Below are 25285 nucleotides of genomic sequence, written 5' to 3'. Positions count from 1 at the left end.
AGCCTGTGATGCTGTGATTCTGTGTCTCCTCTCTCTGCCCTTCCCCCGCTCCTTGCTCTGTCTCTTTCTCAAAAGTAACATTATAATCAATCCTATGTTAACAAATTTTGTAGTAGTGCTTTTTTAGTCTTATCTTTTAGAACACAACTAATCTTCTAACATATTGTTTCTGAGAATGCAATTTGAAATATGGAATTTGAAAGATTTTAGGTTATTTGTACTTGTAATCATATAGTAGGTTAGATATTTTATGCTTATATGTCAGCTGTACCAGTTTATTTCTTTATTTCCATTATTTTACAAATACTACATATCTTGATAGGAAAGCTTGATGCAGGATGGGAAAAAGAACAAAATTCTGTTGGTGACTAATATTAAGTAATTTATGAGCTGATTATCAGATTGGATAGGGAAGATGACTTTTTTCTCTGACTCTTGTAGAGTCAGGTGCTAATAAGCTTATGGTGAATCTTATACTAAATGTGTGGGTGCCTGTGCTTGGATTTTAATTAAAAATACTTCATTAATACTTGTCAGGTAAAATAGTTAAACAAGGGTTTAGTCATGGGAAATCTATACCTATACAAGTAGAAATTCTCACTTAGGGACACTGGGTGTCTCAGTTGGTTAAGCGACTAACTTCAGCTCAGGTCATAATCTCGCAGTTTGTGATTTGGAGCCCCACGTTGGGCTCTGTGCTGACAGCTCAGAACCCGGAGCCTGCTTCGGATTCTGTGTCTCCTGTCTCTCTTTGACCCTCCCCTGCTTGTGCTCTGTTTCTCTCTCAAAAATAAATAAATAAATAAAAATTCTCATTTAAACAAGTGTGAGACTGTACTGTAAGTTTGTATTAATTTTGAACTAAAAAGGCAAGAAAAGAATTAAACACCATTTTAATTATAAAATTTGAAAAGTAATACAAACTTACACCAGAATATCTTAACATTATAGAATTACATAAAATAAAAAAGTAGTATTAAATTCCAAATAGTGAAACTATTGTTATGCATGCCTGGTAGTCCTAGTGGCTTTCGTTTATTGTATTAAATAAAAGAGTTTCTATTGAAGGAATAATTTTGTATAAAAATGCACATATAATTCTTGTCCCTTTAGTAGCCCATACATGTCTTATGATTTTGTAATTTTTGCAATAGCTCTTAAGTTTTTCTTTTATTTGTTATCTGGCTGCAGATATTAGGCTTGTGGTGCTTGTAGATAGGAGTTCAGTCAACCTGAAGTTACGCAGATGACCATGATTTGTTTTAGGAAGTAGAATGTTGTGTTTTGTTGGAAAATCGTGATTGAGAGTACCTTATATATAGTTGGTTCTCAATAAATGTTTTTTACTGTAAATAAAAAATTTCAAAGCATTCCAGTTATTCTGTACTGCACTTTCTAATAAATAAAGTAAGCTTTCTGTGTGTCAATAAGGTAGTATTGACCTTCTGTACACTGTAGTGATACTCATTTAAGAAAGTTTGGCTTAGCAGTTTTCATATTGCTTGAGTTGCTTTTTGAAAACTTTTATAAATGTCATACTGATTTGACACTTTGAAAAAACAAGCGGTGGACTTGATCCTTAAGATATTTACAAGTTTAAAAAAAATAGCTGATTCCTTTATTCTTTGGCATAGCTAATCCATTTGAAAGCAATTTGCAGTATTAAAAAAAATCACAAGTATCACGTGTTCCAATAGGAAGATCTTACAATGAAAAGCAGATACATTTTTCCTTTCATTAAGTGGAGGCCCTTTCATTTGTGGCCATACTTAACTGGATTTACTTAAAATTTTTTTGTTTTTAGTGTTTGTTTATTTTGAGAGAGAGACAGAGTGTGAGTTGGGGAGGAGCAGAGAGAGAGAGAGAGAGGGAGATACAGAATCTGAAGCAGGCTTCAGGCTCTGAGCTGTCAGCACAGAGCCCAGTGAGGGGCTCGAACTCACAAACCGTGAGATTGTGACCTGAGCTGAAGTCGGACGCTTACCAACTGAGCCACCCAGGCGCCCCTAACTGGATTTATTTTAATTCTTTGAGTGGTTTTCCCCTTATAATATGCTTATATTTTTATTTCTTGATTTTTCAGCTTGAAGTTTTCTTATCATGTTGCTGATTCCACCTGCTGTCTCTCTTCTTCACTTTCTAATATAGTATAGCACTAGTTTAGTTCCCCCTACCATTTTTCTTGATACCTTTATCAATCAAAATAATTGAACGTTCTCTGGGAATTTTTAGTATTCTGCTCTGCAGATGGCAGCATGGTGTAGCATATCTGCTCTGTTATGTAGATGTGTAATTTGAGGCAAATGTTGAGGTTGCAGTAGCTCGCTAAGAATAGCATGGACCTCTAGGTTTTCTTGGTAAAATTTCATTGGAGAAATTTTAGGAGTATACTTAATTTCCGCTGTAATCCTCACACTAAACATTATACCAAGCCATTATTTTCTGTCCCCTGTTGCGATTTTTCTGTGGATATCACTGTTTTAACTTTGCTCAGCCTTTTCCTGTTTGCGTTATCTTTTTCTAAAGTTCTATTCTTTAAAATTATCCCTATTTTCATTTGCTGTTTTATATGGCCTTTGTTGGCTTAAACTCTTCCCATCTCCTTATTACTTGGTTTATAAGGACAAGATGAGGATTTTCACTTTTTTTACCCAAATTATAAAAGTAACCATTATATGCTTGTTTGTAAAATCATACACATTTAGAAGTAAGTTGTGTAAATTGTTTGATGTTTATTTTTCTAATTTTCTAATTTGCTTTTTCTCTGTTGGAGATATTCTATAATGCCATATGGTTATTTAGTGTTCCATTATATAAGTGTACCTGATAAATGGATTTTTAAGTATTTAATAATGCTGCAGCAAATATTCTTACACACCTTACATGCTGGATATGTGTATGTATTTTTTATGTTATGAAATAGCTGTATATATCTGGAGATATTGGGAAGGTAAATTGACAGATTATGCATCTATTAAGATCTTTGTTGTTTTTGACTTACTTAATATATGTTGAAATATATTACTAGATTTCCTAATAGTGAACTGTCCTTACACTCCTAGAATAACCCTTTTTTTATGTTCTATATTTCTGGATTCATTTCCTGTATATTAAGGATTTTTGCTTCAGTATTCAGTGTTCTCTTTTTTGTTTACTTTCTCAGGATTTGTTTTGTGTGTGATGCTGGATACATCCAAACAGAAGTACTGTTTTTCCTTCCTTCCATCATTCCTGTCCTTTTCCTTCCCTTTCCCATTCTTTCCTTGTGAGAATATTCAATTCCTTGAAGATTTGAACACGAAAACTCATGCATGCATGTGTCTGGCTGTGGCTGCTTTGACAGCATTCTTCATATCTTCTTTGGTTATGTCCTTCATATAGTTTCCTACCTTGTGAATTTTTGGCAATGTGTTCTTTCCTAAAATCACTTTTAATTTTCAAATTTAATAGCATATGCTTTTGCAGAGTGTGGCCCTAGAAAGTGTTTAATTTTTTTGTGTAATTTTCCCTTTTTATTGCTAACTTTTTGTATTTGGGCATTCTCCCTTATTTCTGTATTATGCTGTTGGTTTATCTATTTTACTTTTGTTGTTGTGTTTTTGTTTTAAGGGAAAATACAATCAGATCACCTTTTACATACTAAATTTTGATTGATTACTTCATATGAGCAGTGACTGAGCAAACATTAAAATCTGCCATTGCCTTTTGGTTGTTAATTTTGCCAGTACTTCCTGTATGTTTTCCTGCAGAGTTTTTACCTTATAAACATTCTTGACAATCCTAGTTTAAGGACTGTATCCATAAACATTATAAAGCATCCCCTCTTGGTTGTAGTTCATATTTTTTTTTACTTTAAAGTCTGACTTTATCTCATTATTCTTTTAATCCCTTGCCCTTTTTTTTGACTGATATATTTTTGCCCATTTTTTTGTACCCTGTCTTTTGTTTATATATTTCCTTTGTAGTTGACATACAGTCGTTTTTAACCTTTTGAAATGTCATTTTATATTTATTATCTTTAATACGTGATATATTCGCCCCATTATTTGTTTGGAAAGTATATAATTGGGGGGGGGGCTCTTTTGTGTATATAAAGTGATTCTCTTTATAGCTCTAAGTAATTTGCTTAAACTTATTGGTATCATTTTATCAACTTCGTTCTTTTGTTTTTATTTTCTGATTGACACTTTTTGAGATTTGGTAATGGTCTATTATAGTGTATTCATGAATTCATTTATTCAACAAATATTTACTGATGTCCTATTATATGCCCCAGTCATTTTGTTAAATATAGGGATACAGTAGTGAACAAGGTAGACCATTCTCTTTTGGGGGGTTTATATTCTAAAGGATAAAGTAGACAATACAAAAAATAAAAATGATTACAGATTGTATCAAATTCTAGGAAAGAGACAAATGTAGTATGTGCAAGCCAGTAAAGCCATGGGGGATAGAGCTCAGAGAAGACCGCCATGGATGGAGGAGCCATGGAATGAGGTGGAGCCAGCCTTGCAAAGTACCAGAATGGTGCCCATGTGTGTGCTGTTGTGGGGGAAGTGGGGTTCAAGCAGAGAATAGTGAAGGCAAAGGTTGTAGTAAAGACTTTGATTTTTTTCCCAGACTAGTGGTTTTTAATCCTTTATTTATCAGATTCAATGGGCCTTGAGTGACAGATACTTTGTAACATCTTCTTTGCTCTTATAAAATGAAATTTCAAGATGATACAACCTACTTTTAGACATAATTTCTTAGAAGTCAGTATAATACTGGGATGCCTGGCTGGCTCAGTCGGTAGAGCATGTGACTCTTAACCTCAGGGTTGTGAGCCCCACATTGGGCATAGAACTTCTTTAAAAAACAAAACAAAACAAAACAAAAAACTATAATACCCTAACTGTAACAGAAAGGAGAAATAAAAGGAATTGATTTATATTTTACAAAAAATTTATTTCAATATTTTTAATATTGAATCTGTTCAAGCACATATTAGAATATAAAAAGAATATAAATAATATAGTTGTTGACCTTTATGTGTAGAGTCACTATGGGATGCGATGGCTACAGATGGACCAGTACAAGTGTCATGATGCAATAGCAACCTATATACCATGATCAGTGTTTTCCTTAAGTGGTAAAGAACTCTTGGCAAAGGTCTGCAAAATACAAAGTGAAGTTTTTCTGTGACTTGCAAAGGTTAATCATACTGTATTCTCTGTATAATATATCTTGTATGTTGCTAGGAAATCATGTGTATATTAAACCACTATAAAAAGTACTTTATATATGTATATAGAATTTGGTTGTAGGCTCAGTTTGTTATCATAAACTGATGTTTTTCATTAATCTTTATACTTTCAAAGAAGGATGGCTGGAGGAAGAAAGGTTTTTCAACAGTGGCAGTATTGATATTTGGAGCTGGGTGATCTTTTTTTTTTTGGTGTTAGGATTGTTATTCTGTATTGTAGATGTTTTGTAGAATCCCTGGCTGCTTTAGATGTCACTGCCATACCTTTCCTTACAGCGCGACGACTAAAAATGTACCCAGATATTACCAAATGTTCCCCCAGGAGGCAAAACTACTTGGGTTGAGAATTCTGTTGAAGGTACGATTTATGTTTATAAAATAGACAACAGTTAATTAAGATACGTTGTCTTCAAGCTTCTTTTCATGAATTTTTTGATTCAGCACATTCACTGATACAACGGATGTCCAAGTGAATAAGGTTTCTGTTCGTGAGCTCACCTAAGACAGAGGGAAGATTGACATAGGAACTCATATAGTAGCTCTTGCATACTGTCATTGTGATGTTCATACAGTGGTGTAGAGACCCTGGGGGAACTTCCTAGGAACTTCAGAGGTGAGACAGTGTTCTTTTAGTTGAAATTGTCAGTATGGCATAAATCACTAATTTAAAAAAAACCTGAGTCTTTGCTAATGGTATAAACAGAAGGCCCCCTGAAAATTGATGCATATCGTAATATTTATCTTCCTTGCTCTTTTTTCATATTTTACTCAAAATGGTTTGTCCTGATTGTATTGATGAAGATTTTTGTTTTAGCCCAGTAGGTGGCAGTCATAGCTAGAGATGAAATCTTGAATGATGACGCTTTCAGTCATGCTTAAGATTACCCTTCATTTTATCTGTAAATGGAAGCAAATGTCCTAAAATGAGATGTAGCAAACAAGTAAGGAGAGAGTTTATTTGTAGTAATTTAAAAAAATCAAATAGGTAAGTGAACGCAGCGTAGCTGAACTTAGGTATATGTCTTATTTCACAAAAGCATTTCCTTATATCAGGATCGTATTCATTTAGAGGCAGTGTAAATGCAGTGGTTAAGAGGATGGTTTGAATAGTTAACTGGTGGTTTATATCTTAGTTTTGCTCCTTGTTTGCTTAGACAAGATACTTCTGAGATTCCTTATCTATAAAATAGGAGTAACGGTATCTGTCTTGTCCTTAAGATAATTAAATGAGTTAATATGAAAGTTCTTAGAGCTTGGAACAGAGCCTGGCGCATAGTAAGAATAGTAGTAACAGTAATATTAGCTATTATTAGTAGAATTAGAAATACCAAATAGTACCAAAATATTAGGTGTTTAAATCTTACCTGATTATTTATTCACATTTCCTTAGCTCTCTGGCTGATTGACTAAGTGGATCTGTAGTTTTGTGTTTTGTTACATAGCAGAGAGCCAGAGCCAGTTTAGCAGTCTGAAGCCACATTTGTGCTGATCTTTTGCGGAAACATAACGTTAATTGGTGTTCCTGGTGACAAGTCCAGTGACAACGCTGATTTTTCTTTCATTGCTGCTATTTTCTTTTCTACCTGGAAGCTTAAACAATTTAAACTTTATCCTTCCAATATAGGACTTCTCTCAGAAACTCTCTTCCTAGAGCTCTGGTGCTGTTTTATTTAGTTCATTATTTTTTAATGGCTATATAGTATTCCATTTTATGGATGTGCTTTAAAACAGTTTTTCCGATGCTCCACAGATGGAAATTTAATTTTTGTTTTCCTATATGCTATTATAAATAATGCTTAATACTTACACATAAATATATGTGCACTTGCCTCATTATTTCCATATTGTAGTTTTCTTGAAATAGAATTGTGAGATCAGAAGGTAAGCGATATTTAAAAAATTTTCTTTTCCTTAAAAAAATTTTTTTTAATGTTTATTTTTAAGAGAGAGAGAGAGAGAGAGAGAGACAGACAGACAGACAGACATGCAGAATCCAAAGTAGGCGCTAGGCTCCAGGCTGACAGCACAGAGCCTGATGCAGAACTCTAACCCACCAACTGTGAGATCATGACCTGAGCCAAAGTCAGACACTCAACTGACTGAGCCACCCAGACACCCCTAAAAAATTTTCAATACTTTGCCTAATGCCTTTTGTAAAGTTTGCACCAATATTTTGGGACCAAATTACCCCTTCACAGCAGTATATGGAAAAGTATCCATTTCTTTACCCTCACCAGTACCAGATGTTTTTAGTTGTCTTTGCCAGGCTCATAGAAAATAAAGATTATCTTGAATGTATTTTTCTTGCAATGACTTTATAAAATTAAGAAAAACAAGATTATTTCTCTTTGTACCTCTGTCAACTATACATTTTCTGTCCCCCCCCCCCCCCCATACATTAAAATGTAATTAAATTTCAGATCCTGTGGAATCCTGCCTCTAAAATTTGGCCCTGCTTTCCAGTGTTCATCTTAAGTATTTGTGCAGCTGTGATACATTTATATAGTACATGTAATACTTAAATACTGCAACAGGACTAAGCTAAGGAAAGGCAGGGATTAATGTAGAAATGTTTTATTGAAAAATAACAAAGACATTGAAGAGTTTTTTTATTCAGGGATTTTCCTCTGAAAATAGCTCAAGCATCACTTTTCTAGTAAAAGAAAGTAGTTAAATTTTGTTTTAATGTACTTTCAATTCCATTGTGCCATTAAAATTTATATTGTATATTCTTTTTGGTGGTACATTAATATATATATTAGCTTTCTAGACCATTGCTGTTCCTTTTAATAGGTATTATTACCTGTGTAATTGTGTCTGAAGAGGCCTGAAGTATATGAGCTCTGTACAAATCAAGGTAGAACATCGCAGTAGTTTGTCTTTCAAAGAACTGAACCTTTACGATGCTGGTAACATAGATGCTTGGTAAAAAGTGAATTGACTGAAATTTACCGTTGAGTAAAAGAGGTTTTTCTCATCTACACTTTTATTCTCTTTATCTTTTTTTCTTCTACAAGAGAAAAGTATACAGTTTAATTGTTATCCATTTATATTCTGTAATACTTACTCTAAATAAATGAATACAATTTTTACACATTGGTAGCTAGAATTTAACAAGTTATGGGTTAAAATGCCTGAACTACTTTGTGGGTGGCATACTTCCTTCAGCAGTTGTGGTAAATTAGACATATAAAATTCTAGTTTGGTATAGATTTTAAAACAGTATTGTGTGCTTTCTTGGAATTAGAGTGATGTTTTTATTGCTGACTTGGAAGTCTGACCTGAAGCTGTTTTCTCTCACATAATCCTGTAGCGAGCACAGCTAGTTGCATTAATCACATTGTTCATTGCAGAAAAAGTGGATAGTTGGGGACTTCTGGTTTCTACTTAAAATGGAGAAAGCTGGTCAAAGCACTGTTCCACCCCTATAGCAATAATAATAAGCCCTAGACAACTGCAGATTTATACCCGAATCCATCAGAGAGCTGAGGTTCCAGGGCAACCACTTAACCTGAAATCTAAGGAAAGATGGGTACCTCCAAGAAAAGAAGGGATGCAAACACTTGTTTACCTGAGACAGATACAGAATGAACACCAATCAGAAGAATTCAGGTAAACATTTTAATGAATTGCTGCTGGCTTAAATTGGACTGGTGGGAAGATGTAGAATCCTTGGGGGCCGTGAACGCATGGGAATTCACAGCTACTTGCAGGCTCTTTTCCACAGACTTCACTGGATGCTAACAAATGATCGAGCCTGGTGGGGGGCGGGGCGTAGATGCTTCAGGAAAGACATGAAGCCCTGTCTTAGTTCTTCCTGCCTCTCTACTGTGTGACCAAAGCCTTAAACTGTGGTTTGAATAGAGCAGAAAGAAAACCTTCCACCCCTAAGGAAGGGGCAGGAATATGTCCTGGGCCCAGAACTTTAGCAGAGAGGGATGGGCAGGAACATCGAGAAGGCCACAGGCCAGCTACCTAGAACATAGTACTTGGCTACGACCAAGGCTTAATCAGAATTTCAGAGAGCTACCACCCCGTACCAGGCTAAGAGTTGTAGAGTAATGGATAACAGTGGAATTCTGTGAGAGTTGCAAGAGCTTGGAGGCAGACAGACCATAATGAGATACAGCCTAAACAGAAGACCTAGAACTGCAGATTGAGTAGACGTTGAGAAAAACTTTGGCAAACAAGCCTCTACCCTAAACACAAGGTGTGACTAGAGCAGTTTGAAGCCTGTGGTGCGTTATGGGTATCTATAGCAGCAACAGATTCCAAACCAAGCTCATGTTCTGACAATAGAATGACTCTACCTTGACGCATTAAAGGCCTAGCAGAAGCAAGGTCATGGTCCTATCCAGACACAAAAACTAGTTGTCTCAGTCTCAGATTTCCTACAGAAGATACCCTGTTTTCATTACACACACACACACACACACACACACACACACACATATAAAATAAAAAGAAGGAGAGGAATACAGTATTGAGACAGGGAATTAAACTTCTTAGGACACAAGTACTGGAAATTGTTAGACATGGAATTTAAGATAACTATGATTTATATGTTAAGGCCTCTGGTGTTGAAAAGGCAGGCAATGTGTACAGTCAGGTAGGATATTGGAGCGCCTGGGTCGGTTATGTGTCCGACTTTGGCTCAGGTCATGATCTCGCAGTCCATGGGTTTGAGCCCCGTGTCAGGCTCTGTGCTGACAGCTGAGAGCCTGGAGCCTGCTTTGGATTCTGTGTCTCCCCCTTTCTCTGCCCCTTCCCCACTCATGCTCTCTCTCTCCATCTCTCAAAAATGAATAAACGTTAAAAAAAAATAAAGATGAAGTAGGATATTTCAAAGAGGCATGATAAGAAAATCAAATGAAAAGTTTAGAAGTGAAAAACACAGTAACAGACAAAAGAACTCATCAGTAAATTTGGCATAACCAAAGGAAGAATCTGTAAACTTTAACATAGACCCATATGAATTATCTAAACTAAAATACAAACAGAAAACTGAAAAAATAGAACACCCATTAGCTATGAGATAATATCAAGTGGTCTGAATATGTAATTTAAATCTCAGAAGGAAAATAGGACAAAAGAAATAATGGTCAAGGATTTTGAAAAACTAATGATAGACACCAAAGATTGAAGAAGCTCAGAGAATTTAAGGAAGATAATCCCCCAAAACAAATGACAGAAAAACAGCCAGACATTTATATTCAAACTGCTGAAAGTTGAAGATGATGACAAAATACTGATGGGAGTTAGAGGAGGAAGCTCTTTACAGAGGAAAGAATTGTCATTTGAATCTATGGAAACCTGAAGACAATGCAATCACATCTCTAAAGAATCAAAAGGGAAAAAAATTTCAACCTAGAATTCTGTACCCAGCAGAAAGTCTGTCCATGTATTTGTTTGTTTGTTTGTTTAAAAATGTTTTATTTTTGAGAGAGTGTCAAGAGTGCGAGCGGGGGTGTGGGGGGTGGTGGGGGAGCAGAGAGAGAAGGAGACACAGTCTGAAGCTAGCTCCAGGCTCTGAGCTGTCAGCACAGAGCCTGACGCAGGGCTTGAACTCACAAGCTGTGAGATCATGACCTGACCCAAAGTCTGACGCTTAACCGACTGAGCCCCCCAGGCACCCAAAAACGGTCTTTTAAAAATGAAGGAGAGGGGCGCCTGGGTGGCTCAGTCGGTTAAGTGGCTGACTTCGGCTCAGGTCATGATCTCACGGTCCGTGAGTTCGAGCCCCGCGTCGGGCTCTGTGCTGCCAGCTCAGAGCCTGGAGCCTGTTTCAGATTCTGTGTCTCCCTCTCTCTGACCCTCCCCTGTTCATGCTCTGTCTCTCCCTGTCTCAAAAATAAAATAAAGTGTTAAAAAAAAAAAAATTAAAAAAAAAAAATGGAGAACTGGTCTCTCAGAGTAATATTCTGTCAGTATCACAGAAACTGAGATAAGTCATTGTCATTAGACCTGCATTAACATATAATAATGATTTCTGGTAAGGAAATTACTTTTAAATTACATTTAAAAATGTCTAATAAAAATTCATTCTTGGGGTGCCTGGGTGGCTCAGTTAAGCATTCAACTGCAGCTCAGGTCACAATCTCACAGTTCATGAGTTCAAGCCCTGCGTTAGGCTCTGTGTGGACAGCTCAGAGCCTAGAGCCTACTTTGGATTCTGTGTCTCCCTCTCTCTCTGCCGGTCCCCTGCTTGTGCTCTCTTTCACTCAAAAATAAACATTTAAAAAAAAATTAAAAATATTTTAGTAATTGCTTTGAAAGATAGCTGACTATAAAGCAAAAGTAATAGAAATCTATTTTATGTTTACAGCAAATAAAAAAGTAAAGGTTATGACAGCTCAAAGGTCAGAGGGAAGACTATTATAACATCTTTACATTACATGTGAACTGGTATAATTTACTTGTAGCTACACTGGGATTAATTAGACATGTATTATAAATCTTAGGACAACCACTAAAACCATTGTTTTCAAAAAATAAGTAACTGCAGTTAAAAATACTGTATTGTACATTTGAAAGTTAAGAGAGTAGATCTTAAAAGTTGTCATCACAAGGGAAAAAATTGTGTGGTGATGGGTGTTTAATTACTGTGGCAGTCATTTTGCACATAACAAATCATTGTGTTTTATACCTAAGCTTAATACAGTTTTAAGTGTCAGTTAAGTACTCAATAAAAAAATGCATGGATAAGGTGCTAATAGCAGATATAAAATGTAATCAGAAAAAATACATTCAGTTAATCTACATGAACACAGAAACAGAAGGAAAAAACAAGGAGTACACGGAACAAATAGAAACAGTAAGGTGATAGATTTTATTCCAACCATATTAATAATTATGTTAAATGTAAATCATGTAAATATACGAATTAAGACAGATTTCCATCTGTTTAAACGTCCAAAATCATCTAACATACTTTTCACTGTTAAACTGTTCAAACATAATTAAGGCAGATGTAAATTGTCTACAGATGATAATTAAGACAGATTTGAGATTAGATACAAAAGCAAGACCCTGGTATATGCTGTCTATAAGAAACTCACTTTAAATATAAAGACATGGGTTAAAAGTAAAAAGATGTACTGGTGCAGCCACTGTGGAAAACAGTATGGATGTTCCTCAGAAAGTTAAAAATAGAAATCAGAAAAGACCCCAAATAGCCAAAGCAATCTTGAAAAAGAAAACCAAAGCAGGAGGCATCACAATCCCAGACTTCAAGCTATACTACAAAGCTGTAATCATCAAGACAGTGGTACTGGCACAAGAACAGACACTCAGATCAATGGAACAGAATAGAGAACCCAGAAATGGACCCACAAACGTATGGCCAACTCATCTTTGACAAAGCAGGAAAGAGTATCCAATGGAATAAAGACAGTCTCTTCAGTAAGTGGTGCTGGGAAAACTGGACAGCGACATGCAGAAGAATGAACCTGGGCCACTTTCTTACACTATACACAAAAATAAACTCAAAACGGATGAAAGACCTAAATGTGAGACAGGAAGCCATCAAAATTCTTGAGGAGAAAGCAGGCAAAAACCTCTTTGATCTTGGCCGCAGCAACTTCTTACTCAACACGTCTCCTGAGGCGAGGGAAGCAAAAGCAAAAATGAACTACTGGGACCTCATCAAAATAAAAAGCTTCTGCACAATGAAGGAAACAATCATCAAAACTAAAAGGCAACCAACAGAATGGGAGAAGATTTGCAAATGACATATCAGATAAAGGGTTACTATCCAAAATCTATAAAGAACTTATCAAACTCAACAGCCAAATAACAACCCAGTGAAGAAGTGGGCAAAAGACACAAATAGATACTTCTCCAAAGAAGACATCCACATGGCAAACAGACACATGAAAAAATGCTCCACAGCACTCATCATCAGGGAAATACAAATCAAAACCACAATGAGATACCACCTCACACCTGTCAGAATGGCTAAAATTAACAACTCAGGCAAGGACAGATGTTGGTGAGGATGCAGAGAAAGAGGGTATCTTTTCACTGCTGGTGGGAATGCAAGCTGGTGCAGCCACTCTGGAAAACAGTATGGAGGTTCCTCAAAAAGCTAAAAATAGAACTACCCTACGACCCAGCAATTGCAGTACTAGGTATTTATCCAAGGGATACAGGTGTGCTCTTTCGAAGGGACACCAGCACCCCCATGTTTATAGCAGCACTGTCAACAATAGCCAAAGTATGGAAAGAGCCCAAATGTCCATCGATGGATGAATGGATAAAGAAGAAGTGGTGTATATATACAATGGAGTATTACTTGGCAATCAAACAGAATGAAATCTTGCCATTTGCAACTATGTGGATGGAACTGGAGAGTATTCTGCTCAGTGAAATTAGAGAAAGACAGAAATCATATGACTTCACTCATATGAGGACTTTAAGAGACAAAACAGATGAACAGAAGGGAAGGGAAACAAAAATAATATAAAAACAGGGAGGGGGACAAAACAGAAGAGATGCATAAATATGGAGAACAAACTGAGGGTTACTGAAGGGGTTGTGGGAGGGGGAATGAGCTAAATGGGTAAGGGGCACTAAGGAATCTACTCCTGAAATCATTGTTGCACTATATGCTAATTTGGATGTAAATTTTAAAAAATAAAAGAAAGTTAGAACTGTCCTACCATTCAGTTGCACTAGTGGGTGTTTACCCAAAGAGTACAAGAACACTAACTCAAAGGGAAACCTGCACCCCTATGTTTATAGTAGCATTATTTACAACAGCCAAGATATGGAAGCATCCCAAGTGTCTGTTGATTGATGAATGGATAAAGAAGATGTGGTGTAACCCGGGCTGCTCTAGCCCAGGGTGGCCTGTGGATGGCTAGCCTGGCCACAGCTCCAGTTTCTGGGCCAGCTGACCATGCTGGGCAAGCACCAGCACTTCCAGGAACCCAAAGTTGATTACTGCAGAAAATATGTCCTATTTGGCTTCAACATTGTCTTTTGGGCACTGGGATCTCTGTTCCTGGCCATTGGCTTATGGGCCTGGGGTGAGAAGGGAGTTCTTTCCACAATCTCCATGTTGACAGACCTGGGAGTCCTCCACCCCATGTGGCTGTTTGTAGTGGTTGGAGGTGTCGTGTTGGCACTGGACTTTGCTGGCTGCATTGGGGCTCTCTGGGAGAACACTTAACCCCTCAAGGTTTTCTCCTTGTTTCTCAGCCTTGTCTTCTTCCTGGAGCTGCAGAAAGGATCCGAGCCTTCATACTCAATGACTGGATTTAAGACCAGTTCAATTTCTTCCATCAACAATAATGTCAAGGATTGTCGGATGACATTGACCTCCAGAACCTCATTGACTTTGTTCAGGAATATTGGTTTTGCTGTGAAGCCTGAGGGCCTAATGGTTGTAACCTCAGTATCTATTTCAACTGCCCCAACTTGAACCTGTGCCAGGAGCACTGTGGGGTACCCTTCTGCTTTGTCAGGGACCCAGTAGATGTCCTCAACACCCAGTGTGACTACGATTGCTGGCTCAAACTAGGGCTGGAGCAGCAGGACTCCATCCACACCAAAGGCTGCATGGGCCAGTTTGAGAAGTGGCTGCAGGACAACCTGATCATTGTTGCTAGGGTCTTTGTGGGCATTGCCCTCCTCCAGATCTCTGGTATCTTCCTGGCCCAGAACCTTGTGAATGAGATCAAGGAGTCAAAGGCCAACTGGTGAGGCTGTGACACTGGGTATGGCCACCCTACTTGCCTACCCAGGGATCACCCCCTGCCACTGTGCCTGTGATGGGCAAGGCTGCAGGTGCTTCTGCTTGGACCTGAGCTTCATATGGAGCTTGAGTGTGGGTGTATTGTGTGCTCATGAGGGAAGCTGTGTGCCTCTGCCTGGGCTGCCTGTCCTGGAGCTGTACGCATGGAGGGTAGGTCTGTTTGTGTGAATGTGCACAGTGAGCCACCATCTCGACTGCTGTTGGGTGGTGGGCTCTCAAGGAGACTGGGAAAGGCATAGCTTAAGAGGGTGCAGGCCAGGTGGGGTGGGAGGGGTCTGCCGTGGCCCCACCCAGGCCGGTACACATTTCTGTGCATATGACTCTCTAGGGCAGGCTATGGCTTGCTGTTGCCTGGGACACAGCCTCACACAGCTTCAGAGCTGTCTTCTCTACTGGCTGTGACTATGACCCTGCCAGGAGCCCACTTTGGCCTTAGTGTCTCAGACTCCAAAATGTGTCCAAAAATTTTCTCTCCCTGCTTTCAGGATCAGACATGATGATGGCTACAATGGCTACAGACTACTCAAATAAACAAAACCTTGAACTGTCCCCTCCCCCCCCCCCCCCCCAAAGATGTATTATACTTGTGTGTGTCACACACGCAATATGCAATATTATTCAACCATAAAAAAGAATGAAATCTTTTTAACAACATGGATGGAGCTGGAGAGTATAATGCTAAGCTAAATAAGTAAAAGGAAGACAAGTACCGTATGATTTCACTTGTGGAATTTAAGAAACAAGACAAATGAGCAAAGGGCGTTGGGGGGTGGGGGAGACAAATTAAGAAACACAGTTATTGACAACAAACTGATGTTTACCAGAGGGGAGGTAGGGTGGTGGGATGGCTTAAATAGGTGATGGGGCTTAAGGGGTGCACTTGTCATGATGACTACCAGGTGATGTATGGAATTGTTGAATCACTGTATTGTACACCTGAAACTAATATAACACTGCATGTTAAGAAAAATAAACTTGTGGAGCACCTGAGTGGCTCACTTGTTAAGTATCTCTTGTTTTTGGTGCAGGTCATAATCTTGCAGTTGTGAGATTGAGCCTTCCATTGGGCTCCATGCTGCGTGGAGCCTGCTTGGGATTCTCTCTCTGCCTCTCCCCCAATTGCGCATGTGCTCACTCTCTCAAAAATAAACTCAAAAAACTCAAAAAACTTGTACACATAAAATTCTCTCTTCCTTGAAAAAAGTAAAAGATATAAAATGATAGGCCATGCAAATACTAATCAAAGGAAAGCTAGAATCAAAGTAGACTTGAGAGCGAATTACCAAGGATAAAGAGGAATATTATGTAACGATTAAGGATTTAATTCTCCAAGAATAAGTCCTAAATAAATACCTAACAACAGAGCTTCCAAAGCTACAAATAGATAAAACTGAAAGGAGAAAGACAAATTCACAGTTAAGATTGAAGTCCACAACACTTCTCAGTAATTAAACAATGGCAAATTAGTATGGATATGAAAGTCTTAACACTATCAACCAACTTGACCTAATTGACATTTATGAACAGACTATCCAATAAACAGTAGAATACATACACTTTCCAGTGCACTTGAGATAGTCACCAAAACAGATGGTATTCTGAGCCACAAAACCTTAATGAACTTAAAAGAACTGAAAACATACAAAGGATGTGCTTGGACCATTATGGAATTATACTGGAAATTAGGGATATATTTGGAAATTCTCCAAACTATTTGGACATTAAATAACACGTTGAAATTATTCATGGTTCAAGGAGGAAATCACAAGGAAAGCGGAAAAAAATGTTGAAATAAATGAAAGAATATCAAAATTCTAGGCTGCAGCTACCACAGTGGTTAAAGGGAAATATAAAGCATTAAATGCTTATGCTAAAAAAGAATATTACTTTGGGGCACCTGGATAGCTCAGCCGGTCGAGCATCCAACTCTTGGTTTTGGCTCAAGTCATGATCTTGTGTTTCATGGGTTTGAGCCCCATGTCTGTCTTCACAGCTGGCAGTGCAGAGGCTGCTTGGGATTCTCTCTCTGTCCCTCCCCTACTTGCGCTCTGTCTCTTTAAAAGTAAACTAAAAAAAAAAAAAAAAAAAAAATTACTTTGTATGGATATACCACATTCATTTATCCTTTCCTCTGCTGATGGACCGTTGAATTGTTTCTACTTTTTGGCTTTTATGAATAATGCTACTATGAACATTTGTGTCCAAGTTTTTGTGTGGACTTGTTTTCATTTCTCTTAAATCTATACCTAGGAGTGGGATGTGGTAATTCTTTAACTTTTTGAAGAATTGCCAGGCTGCTTTTGCAGAGTTGGCCACATCACTTTATATTCACACCACCAATGTTTGGGGGTTCCAGCTTCCCCACATCCATGCCAACACTTTGATTTTAGCTATCTTTCTGGTGTGAAATGAGTGGTATCTTATTGTGGTTTTGATTTACATTTCCTTAGTGACTAATGGTGTTGAGCATCTTTTCATGTGCTTAGTGGTCATTTATTTCTTTTTGAGAAATGTTTATTCAAATTCTTTGTCCATTTTAAAGGTTAGGTGGTTTTTAAAAATTTTTTTCTTTATAGAGCTCTTTATTCTGGATACAAGTCTCTAATAAGATACATGCTTTCTGAATATTTTCGTCCATTCTGTGGGTTGTCTTTTCACTTCCTTGATAGTGTCCTTTGAGGTATAAAAGTTTTTAATTTGGATGAAGTATAGTTTATCTGTTTGTCTTTTGTTGCTTGTGCTTTTGGCGTCCTAAGAAAACACTGCCTAATCACAAAGATGTATGCTCCTGTTTTTATTTCTAAGGGTTACGGTTTTAATTCTTACATTTAGGTCTTGGATGATTTGAATTAATTTTTGCATAATGTGTAGTGTGGTTCCAAAGATATTCTTTGGAAAGTTAAATGTTTATTACTACGTTGTAATATATATTATGGTGGGACTCAGCCATCCTACTCTTAGATTTTTACCCACATTCACTCAAAATCCATATGCATTTATAAATATCAACTCTATTCTTAAGTGCCCAAACCTGGAAATAGCTCAGATGGCCTTCAACTGTCCCTTAATTGCCTCCAAGTGTGGTACATGCTTGCAGTGGAATACAGCTCAGCAACAAAAAGGAACAAAGGTATTGAGATGCCCAGTAGTGTGGATAAATCTCAGTGTCATGCTTAGGGAAGGAAGTCAGAATTCAAAAGGCTACATATTGTCTTATTGTAGTTATATGACACGTTTATGATATTCTTGGGAAATAAAACTATAGGAACAGATAATCGTGGTTGCCAGGGGCTTAGGGTGGGTAGACGGGTTGACTTTGGAGCACAGGGATGTTTTTTGCACTCATGGAATTAATTGTTCTATATTGTTTCTGTTATGGTGTTCACATGACTTGTATGTTTGCTAAAACTTCAGGAACTGTACACCAAAACGTGTAAATTTTGTTCTATATAAATTATACCTTAATAAAAGGAAGATTAAAAAGTAGTTACTCAAAAGTATGTTTCCCTTTGAGGGTGGTGTTTCTCTCGTCGCAAAGCAGTTTTCAGAGTTACCTCAAGGCTTCTTTTCTTTGCTGTTTGCGCTGGTGTCACTTTACCCTGAGTAAAAAGTGCCATTGTTCAGGGTTGCATTTGTGTAGGATCACTAAGAACATGAAATACTGCCAAGTTTTTTTCATCCTTCCCAACCACAGTCTGCCTTTTCTGCCCGGTCGCACTGCCACACAAACCGTGTGTATTCTTTACAGATGTCCAGCATGTAACACCATGTTAGTGACAGTTCTCAACAAGTATTTGTTGGAGTGCTGAGAGGGAAATATTAATTGTTTGTATAACCTCATCTGCTTAAATTATACTTTAAAAAATGCTTATTTTGAGAGAGATAGCATGCACGCATGCACACGTGTGAGAGCAGGAGGAAGGCAGAGAGAAAGAAAGAGGATCCCAAGCAGGCTGTGCGCTGTCAGTGCAGCATCCGATTCGGGGCTCCATCTTACGAACCCTGAAATCATGACCTGAGCCGAGATCAAGAGTTGGATTCTGACTGACTGAGCCACCCATGCGCCCTTTAAATCATACTTTTTAAAGAAGAAGAATCTAAAGCCATGTATATTAGTTTTCTATTGCTGCTGTGACAAATTACCATGAATTTGGTGGCTTAAAACAACACAAAGTTATTCATTTACTTTCTGTTCTGGAAGTTTGGTGTCTCAACTGGGTCAGCAAAGGCTGCCTTCCTTCTGGAGATTCTCAGGGAGAATTTGTTTCATCCCCTTTTCCAACTTGTAGAGGAGCCTGGATTTCTTGGTTCATGGCCCTTAGTCCTTCTGGTGTCTCCTTCTACTGTCACATCTCCACTGACTCTCCTACTTCTCTCTTTCCCTGATACGGATCCTTTGATTACTTTGGGCCCACCAAGATAATACCGGGTAATCTCCCCATGTCCAGATTTTTAATCCTATCTTCAAAGTCCCTTTTGCTATATAAGGTAATACATTCACAGGTTCTGGGGTTTGAGATGTAGACATTTTGAGGGGAAGCATTTTTCTGTCACACACAAGAGAAATAATAATGTCAAAAATTTAGGATTAGTACTTTAGAGGGTGAGGTGAATTAAGAAATGTCCTTGTATTTAGAGGTGCAAAATGGATAATAATACTTGTGAGGAAAAAGGAAGCATCTTAATATACAAGGAAAATGCAGGAAGATGTAGTACATTGCTATATGAGAATCTGTTCCTTTTAAAATTTTTTTTAATTTTTATTTTTTTTAATGTGTATTTATTTTTGAGAGAGAGAGGGAGACAGAGTGCGAGCAGGAGAGGGGCAGAGAGAGAGAGAGAGAGAGAGGAGGAGACACAGAATCTGAAGCAGGATCCAGGCTCTAGGCTGTCAGCACAGAGCCTGACGTGGGGCTCGAACTCACAGACCACGAGATCATGACCTGAGCTGAAGTCGGACACTCAACCAACTGAGTTACTCAGGTGCCCCTCTGCTCCTTTTTTTAATGGCAGTGGCACACCTTAACTCAAGTACTCTTAGAGCCTGAGGTCTAATTTGGATATAAGAAAAAGCAATGTGTTTTAATTATAGTAAGCATAATCCTCCTTATTCTTAGGTTGTGACGTATTTAAGAAAATTTACTAGTAATATGTAAGTACCTCAGCATATTAAAATTTTTTTTCAAGAATAGTATAGCACAAAAGTGGAAATCCACCAAGCAAACTATTTGTTCCTGCCTGGGGATATACATTGGTGTGTGTTTTTCCAGACCTTTATGATTCATTTCATATGTGTGTACTTTCTGTCTTTAAATAAATTTTTAGAATTTTAGTTTTTTCTATTTTATGTAAATGAGATCATCCTATATCTATTAGCCCGTCCTTTTCTTAGGTATTTTATACCACTTTCATTTAGTGGTGTTAGCACCTAGAAATAAGAGATGATAGATGTTGGATGATGATAACTGTAACAGGTATACATAGTGCTTTTTTCTTTGCAGGCAATACGTTAGCTCATTTAATATGCACAACTCTGTGAGACAACTATTATTATCATCCCTGTTTGCAGATCAGGAAACTGAGGCAGAGAGGTTAAGTGACTTGCCCCGTGTTACGTAGTAAATGGAATGACTGGATTCACATTCAGGCTGTCTGGCTCCCAGGCTGTGTGCTGTACAATTCTGCTGAGTTTGCATTTCACAGGGAAGGTCTGGGTATAGCCCAAATGTGAATGCATTATTTGGTAAAACGAGTTTGCTTATTTCCTTTCCTTCCCTGGCGTACTCTCTGTTACTCAGTTTTCATTCTTAGTTCGAGTGGGACAGGGATTTTTTCAGTTCAGAAGCTCCAATCTGAGTTTATAAATTCTAGCCTGTTTTTTTTCCTTGTTACAAGATTTCTAAATCTGTTCCTGTTTTATTTACCTTTATAGTTAGAGCATGCTTGACTTTCATGATACTTGGAGGTCCTCTGCTGAAACCCATCATCTGCCTTTAAATTCAGAATCCCCTAATCATTTGCTATTATTGAGGGAAAAAAGAGAAGAAAATCCTGACCGAAAAAGAAAACAATGCCCAGATTTTGGTTTCTTTCTTTTTTTTTTTTATTAAGGATTTAAAAAAAATGTTTATTTTGAGAGAGAGTGCATATGTGCACGTGAGTGGGGGAGTGGCAGAGAGAGAGGAAGAGACAGAGAATCCCATCCAGGCTCTGCACTTTGAGTACAGAGCGTGATATGGGGCTTGATCCCATGGACCGTGAGAGCATGACCTGAACCAAAATCAAGAGTCAGATGCCTAACCAACTGAGCCACCTAGGCCCGCCCCCAGATTTTGTTTTCTAAACAGCATTCTCCAATAAAGGCAGTCAGGACTCCTTGATGAATTGGTTGATTTCAAGTTTGGGGAAATACAAGATGAGCTTGGAACATCTTTTGGTACCTGAAAATAAGTGCTCAACAAAACAAACAAAAATACCCAAGAATAAAAAGGGAAGTAAAAAAGATACAGGAACAATTTGAAGGGGATCTCAATGACCAAAGCCAGCATGTTTGAACAACAAAATAATGATAGTAATCAATTGTAATCCATGAAATAAGTATCCATGAGTCCATACTACATCAAATAAACAACTGGACAAATGGAGAAAAAATAGTCCTTCCTTATAGTAGAATCCTAATTTACACATCTGGAAGGAATGATGGAAATAATTTGCCATTAGGCAAACCCACAAGTAATAATTGTAGGCAGGAGCTGTCCGTGGATGCTAAAGTTAGCAAAAACTATGATGAGAAACAGAGTATTTGCTTAGTCTCAGTAGATTTCCCCATAAGGTCCTTATTAATTACAAAAGGAAAAATAATAGCTTCATGGTGGAGAACTCTGACAATACCAGCTTAACCAGCGATCAGTTTCAGCCTCAGTAATAGACACTGACCTCATGGACGCTTTGCACTGAGAAGGGCACAGCATCATTTCTGTGATATTCTTGCCAAAAATGCACTACCTCAATTTAATCATGAAGAAAAATCAGACAACCCCCAATTGAGGGCCATTCTATAAAATAACTGCCCCAAACTCTGTTAAGTCTTTATGACCTCTTAGTCACCCATCTCTAGGTATTTACTTTCAAAAATTTCTTCTGTTAATAAACTTTCATAACTCCTTATCCCCATATAAAACTTTGGTTCCCTATCTCCCTTCTTGTTTGTTTTTACTGAGAGGGAAAGGAAATGGAGTATACGGAGCTCAGAGAATGATCAGGAATTTTGAATTATTTCACTGGAGAGAACTGATTTTTGGACTAAGTGTCAACTGCTCTTCCTCAGGAAAGCAGGGAATTCTCAATGACATGGCCCTTCATTTACTAGACTAAGAATAGAACACTACTATTCTGGCCAGTCTGTGTTCCCAGTCTGCTACTCACTGTCCAGCACTTGAGTGTTTTTGTCTTACTTCCTTTGTTGTTGTTTTAAGTAGGCTCCACACCCAGCGTGGAGCCCGACTTGGGGGCTCAAACTCAGGACCCTGAGATTAAGTCCTTAACCGGACTGAGCCACCCAGGCCCCCTCACTTCCTTTGTTTTTATAATGAAATCTTAGATGTGCTAATTTAGACCAGAGGAGATCCTATCTAGGCCTGGCTTTCTATCACAGATGCTATAGCTTGTAAATATCTGCTGTAAAACAACTACTATCTTGTTGGCAGAGTTTCAGAAACTTTGGAGGAGTGTCACCGTGGATTCAATGGATGAGGAGAAAATTGAAGAATATCTGAAGCGACAGGGTATTTCTTCCATGCAGGAATCTGGACCAAAGAAAGTGGTAAGTAGTCTCCTGGGAAAAAAAAACAAAACCCGAAAACATAATCCTCTGTTCTTTGAACTGTGAGCCTGCTTTCTGTTCTCTCCGAAGAACTGGTAATCAGTTCTCCCTTCCAGTATTTTCTCGGTGTCCTAATCAGTGATCTTAGATGCAAGCCCGATTTATGTCTGGTGTATTGAGGGCCACAGGTGCTCTCTGCCCTCTGGTGCCCCCACATCTGCCCCCTGGTGCTGCTACCCAGGCATGTGAGAGCTTTCCTCATTACGCCTCCAGCCCTTGTGCTAGCAGTGACTGCTCGTAAGTCAAGTCATACTGAATGTTTTCTAGTGCCCACGTGTTGCCCCCCCAGTTTCTAAAAGGAGCTTGCTTCATCATCTTGGCCTTTAAGACCTTAATTGTGCTCCCCTCCCCTTGCTCCATGAGCCCTGTGGTCTTGGCACCTGGCTCTGCCTTAGCCCTGATCACATTGAATTGTCCTTGCTTTCTTTCAGATTCCTTAGGAACCAGATACTATCTCTTAGTCTCAAAGCTTGATCAGAGGAGGGATTTGTAATTGAAAGATGACTTGTGATCTAATTGCCTTGTACCAGCTAACCAGTTGTCTGTAGTCCAAGGACAAACCCAGTCGGGGGAATAATTCACCAACACCCTAGACTGTAGCTGCTCTGCTCCTCCCCTTTCCCAGGTGTACCGTCAGTCTTTGTAGCTCGCCTTCTTTGTGATTGTGTGTGTGTATGTTTTATGCAGTGAGTTTTTAAGACTCCTTAAAAGGCAGGATTTACTGCCCAGTGATCTCCGTGAATTAGTGTGGTTGCAGCACTTTATGAGGTATTTTTTCCTATCATTGCTTTGTGGGTTTTTTTTTAATCATGTGATTTTAAATTTCAAATGTACAGAAAAGAATGGAGAATAATATTTGACAATTCTTTGTGTGCCCATCCACTCCCCAGTTTTGCCGTATTTCAGATCCTTTTTTTATTGGATATACTTTTAAACCTAATGATAGAGATGAAAAACAAAGAGGTTTACTGTCTCTTTTTTAATCCACTTAGTGTGGAGAATAGTTGTGGTAAGGTAGTCTCAATGGGGGTGTGCACGGCACCATAACACATGCTCCGTTGTGCTGGGGATTGGTATGGGAGGCTGGGCCACTGAGCAGGAAAAAGGTTTCTTTGCTGCTGGTTTGAGTGTCGTTAGTAAATCCTCACCATTCTGCCGCTCTGAATATCTGTATCTGTTTTTACTTTTCTTGTAGGCCCCTATTCAGAGAAGGAAAAAACCTGCTTCACAGAAAAAGCGACGGTTTAAGACCCACAATGAACATCTGGCTGGAGTGCTGAAGGACTACTCGGACATTGCTCCTAGCAAATAGCCAACAGTTTTATTTGTGAGCAGAGTTCAGTACCATGTCAAGGTCTTTCTTGTTGATGCTGGGCTCTGAAGACTGTCTTCCCATTCTATTTCTTAGGACTGAGGAGAGGAGCAGTTCAGTTTACAGAACAAGAGCAAAGTACCAAACTCCAAGCGTATTTTAATTGAATGGGCTAATGTGATATTCCCTGTTAACCTTCTGTTACTTCCGGGGAAAGGCGCTTAGCATGGCATGCAAGTGTCTTTGCTACTTATCTCTCTTTCTAAGTGGTTCCTGGTTCCATTTTTCTTCCTTTCTTCCTTTAGAAAAAGTTTGCAGATAGTCTTGAATACAATTTTGTTTGTTCCGAAAGGACATATTTATAATAAAATCACTGTAGAAGGAACTCGAAGATGTTCGTGGATTCAGTTTGTATTCTTTCTGTTCTTGGCAGTGGCAGACGGCAGCTCCGGCCTTTCACTCCCACAGGATGCCTGTTTGGGACCTTGTCGGACGCTGTCATCTGTGCTGTGGTGCTGAACACACGGATTTCACAATTGGAACACACCGTGTCCCCTTTGTTAGCAAATGTGACAATAAAGATACACTGCATGTGATTTTTAATGTTTTCTTTTATGAGCATAAGTCAGTATTATTTGCTTTTTTTAAAGTTTATTTTGAGAGAGAACACGCGTGCGTGTGTAAGAGTGGGGGAGGGGCAGAGGGAGAAGGACAGAGAATCGCAAGCAGGCCCCGCACTGTCATTGCGGAGCTGGCATAAGTCAGTATTTAGCTTCTTGGATTTTGCAAGTCATGGGCTCATGCCATCTCCATCGAAGGTGGATCCAGTCTTCTGGCCAACGTGAACATCACCTTTACCCTGTCCCGATCCTCCTCATTGGATATGACCGTGATGTTTTTCGGGGGGAGGCTCCCTCTATCTCCTCTCCCTGTCACTGGCCGAGCTCATGAGAGCCGTTATCTAATCCGTGGGTTCGTAACAGTTATGGTAATTTATAGGAAGTCTGCGTGGTTGTTCCAGCCTTCAGTGGCGGACTACCTGTTTCCTTCCCTCTCCTTGTTACATGGTGTGGGAGTCCTTAGGGTTGA

General features: G+C 38.5%; 1 protein-coding gene and 1 pseudogene across 3 annotated transcripts in view; both read left to right on the top strand.

The window, feature by feature from the left end:
• Positions 1-24587, top strand: part of GTF2E2 (general transcription factor IIE subunit 2) — a 78869-nt gene extending 54282 nt beyond the window's left edge. For 2 of the 3 annotated variants that reach the window (XM_042983134.1, XM_042983133.1), the window contains exons 7-8: positions 22709-22824; positions 24080-24587. In XM_042983134.1, coding sequence (XP_042839068.1) covers positions 22709-22824; positions 24080-24196 — 233 coding nt within the window. In that variant the 3' untranslated portion in view covers positions 24197-24587. Of the gene's footprint in view, positions 1-5521; positions 5604-22708; positions 22825-24079 lie in introns of those variants that run through there. The other variant, XM_042983135.1, reaches the window with a different exon arrangement.
• Positions 14020-15552, top strand: LOC102964476 (annotated as a pseudogene).
• Positions 24588-25285: the final 698 nt, after the last annotated feature.

This window comes from Panthera tigris, chromosome B1 (assembly GCF_018350195.1).
Source record: "Panthera tigris isolate Pti1 chromosome B1, P.tigris_Pti1_mat1.1, whole genome shotgun sequence".
NCBI classification, from domain to species: domain Eukaryota; kingdom Metazoa; phylum Chordata; class Mammalia; order Carnivora; family Felidae; genus Panthera; species Panthera tigris.
The sequence above is the reverse complement of the archived record's forward strand: the minus strand, read 5'-3'. Positions and strand labels throughout refer to the sequence as shown.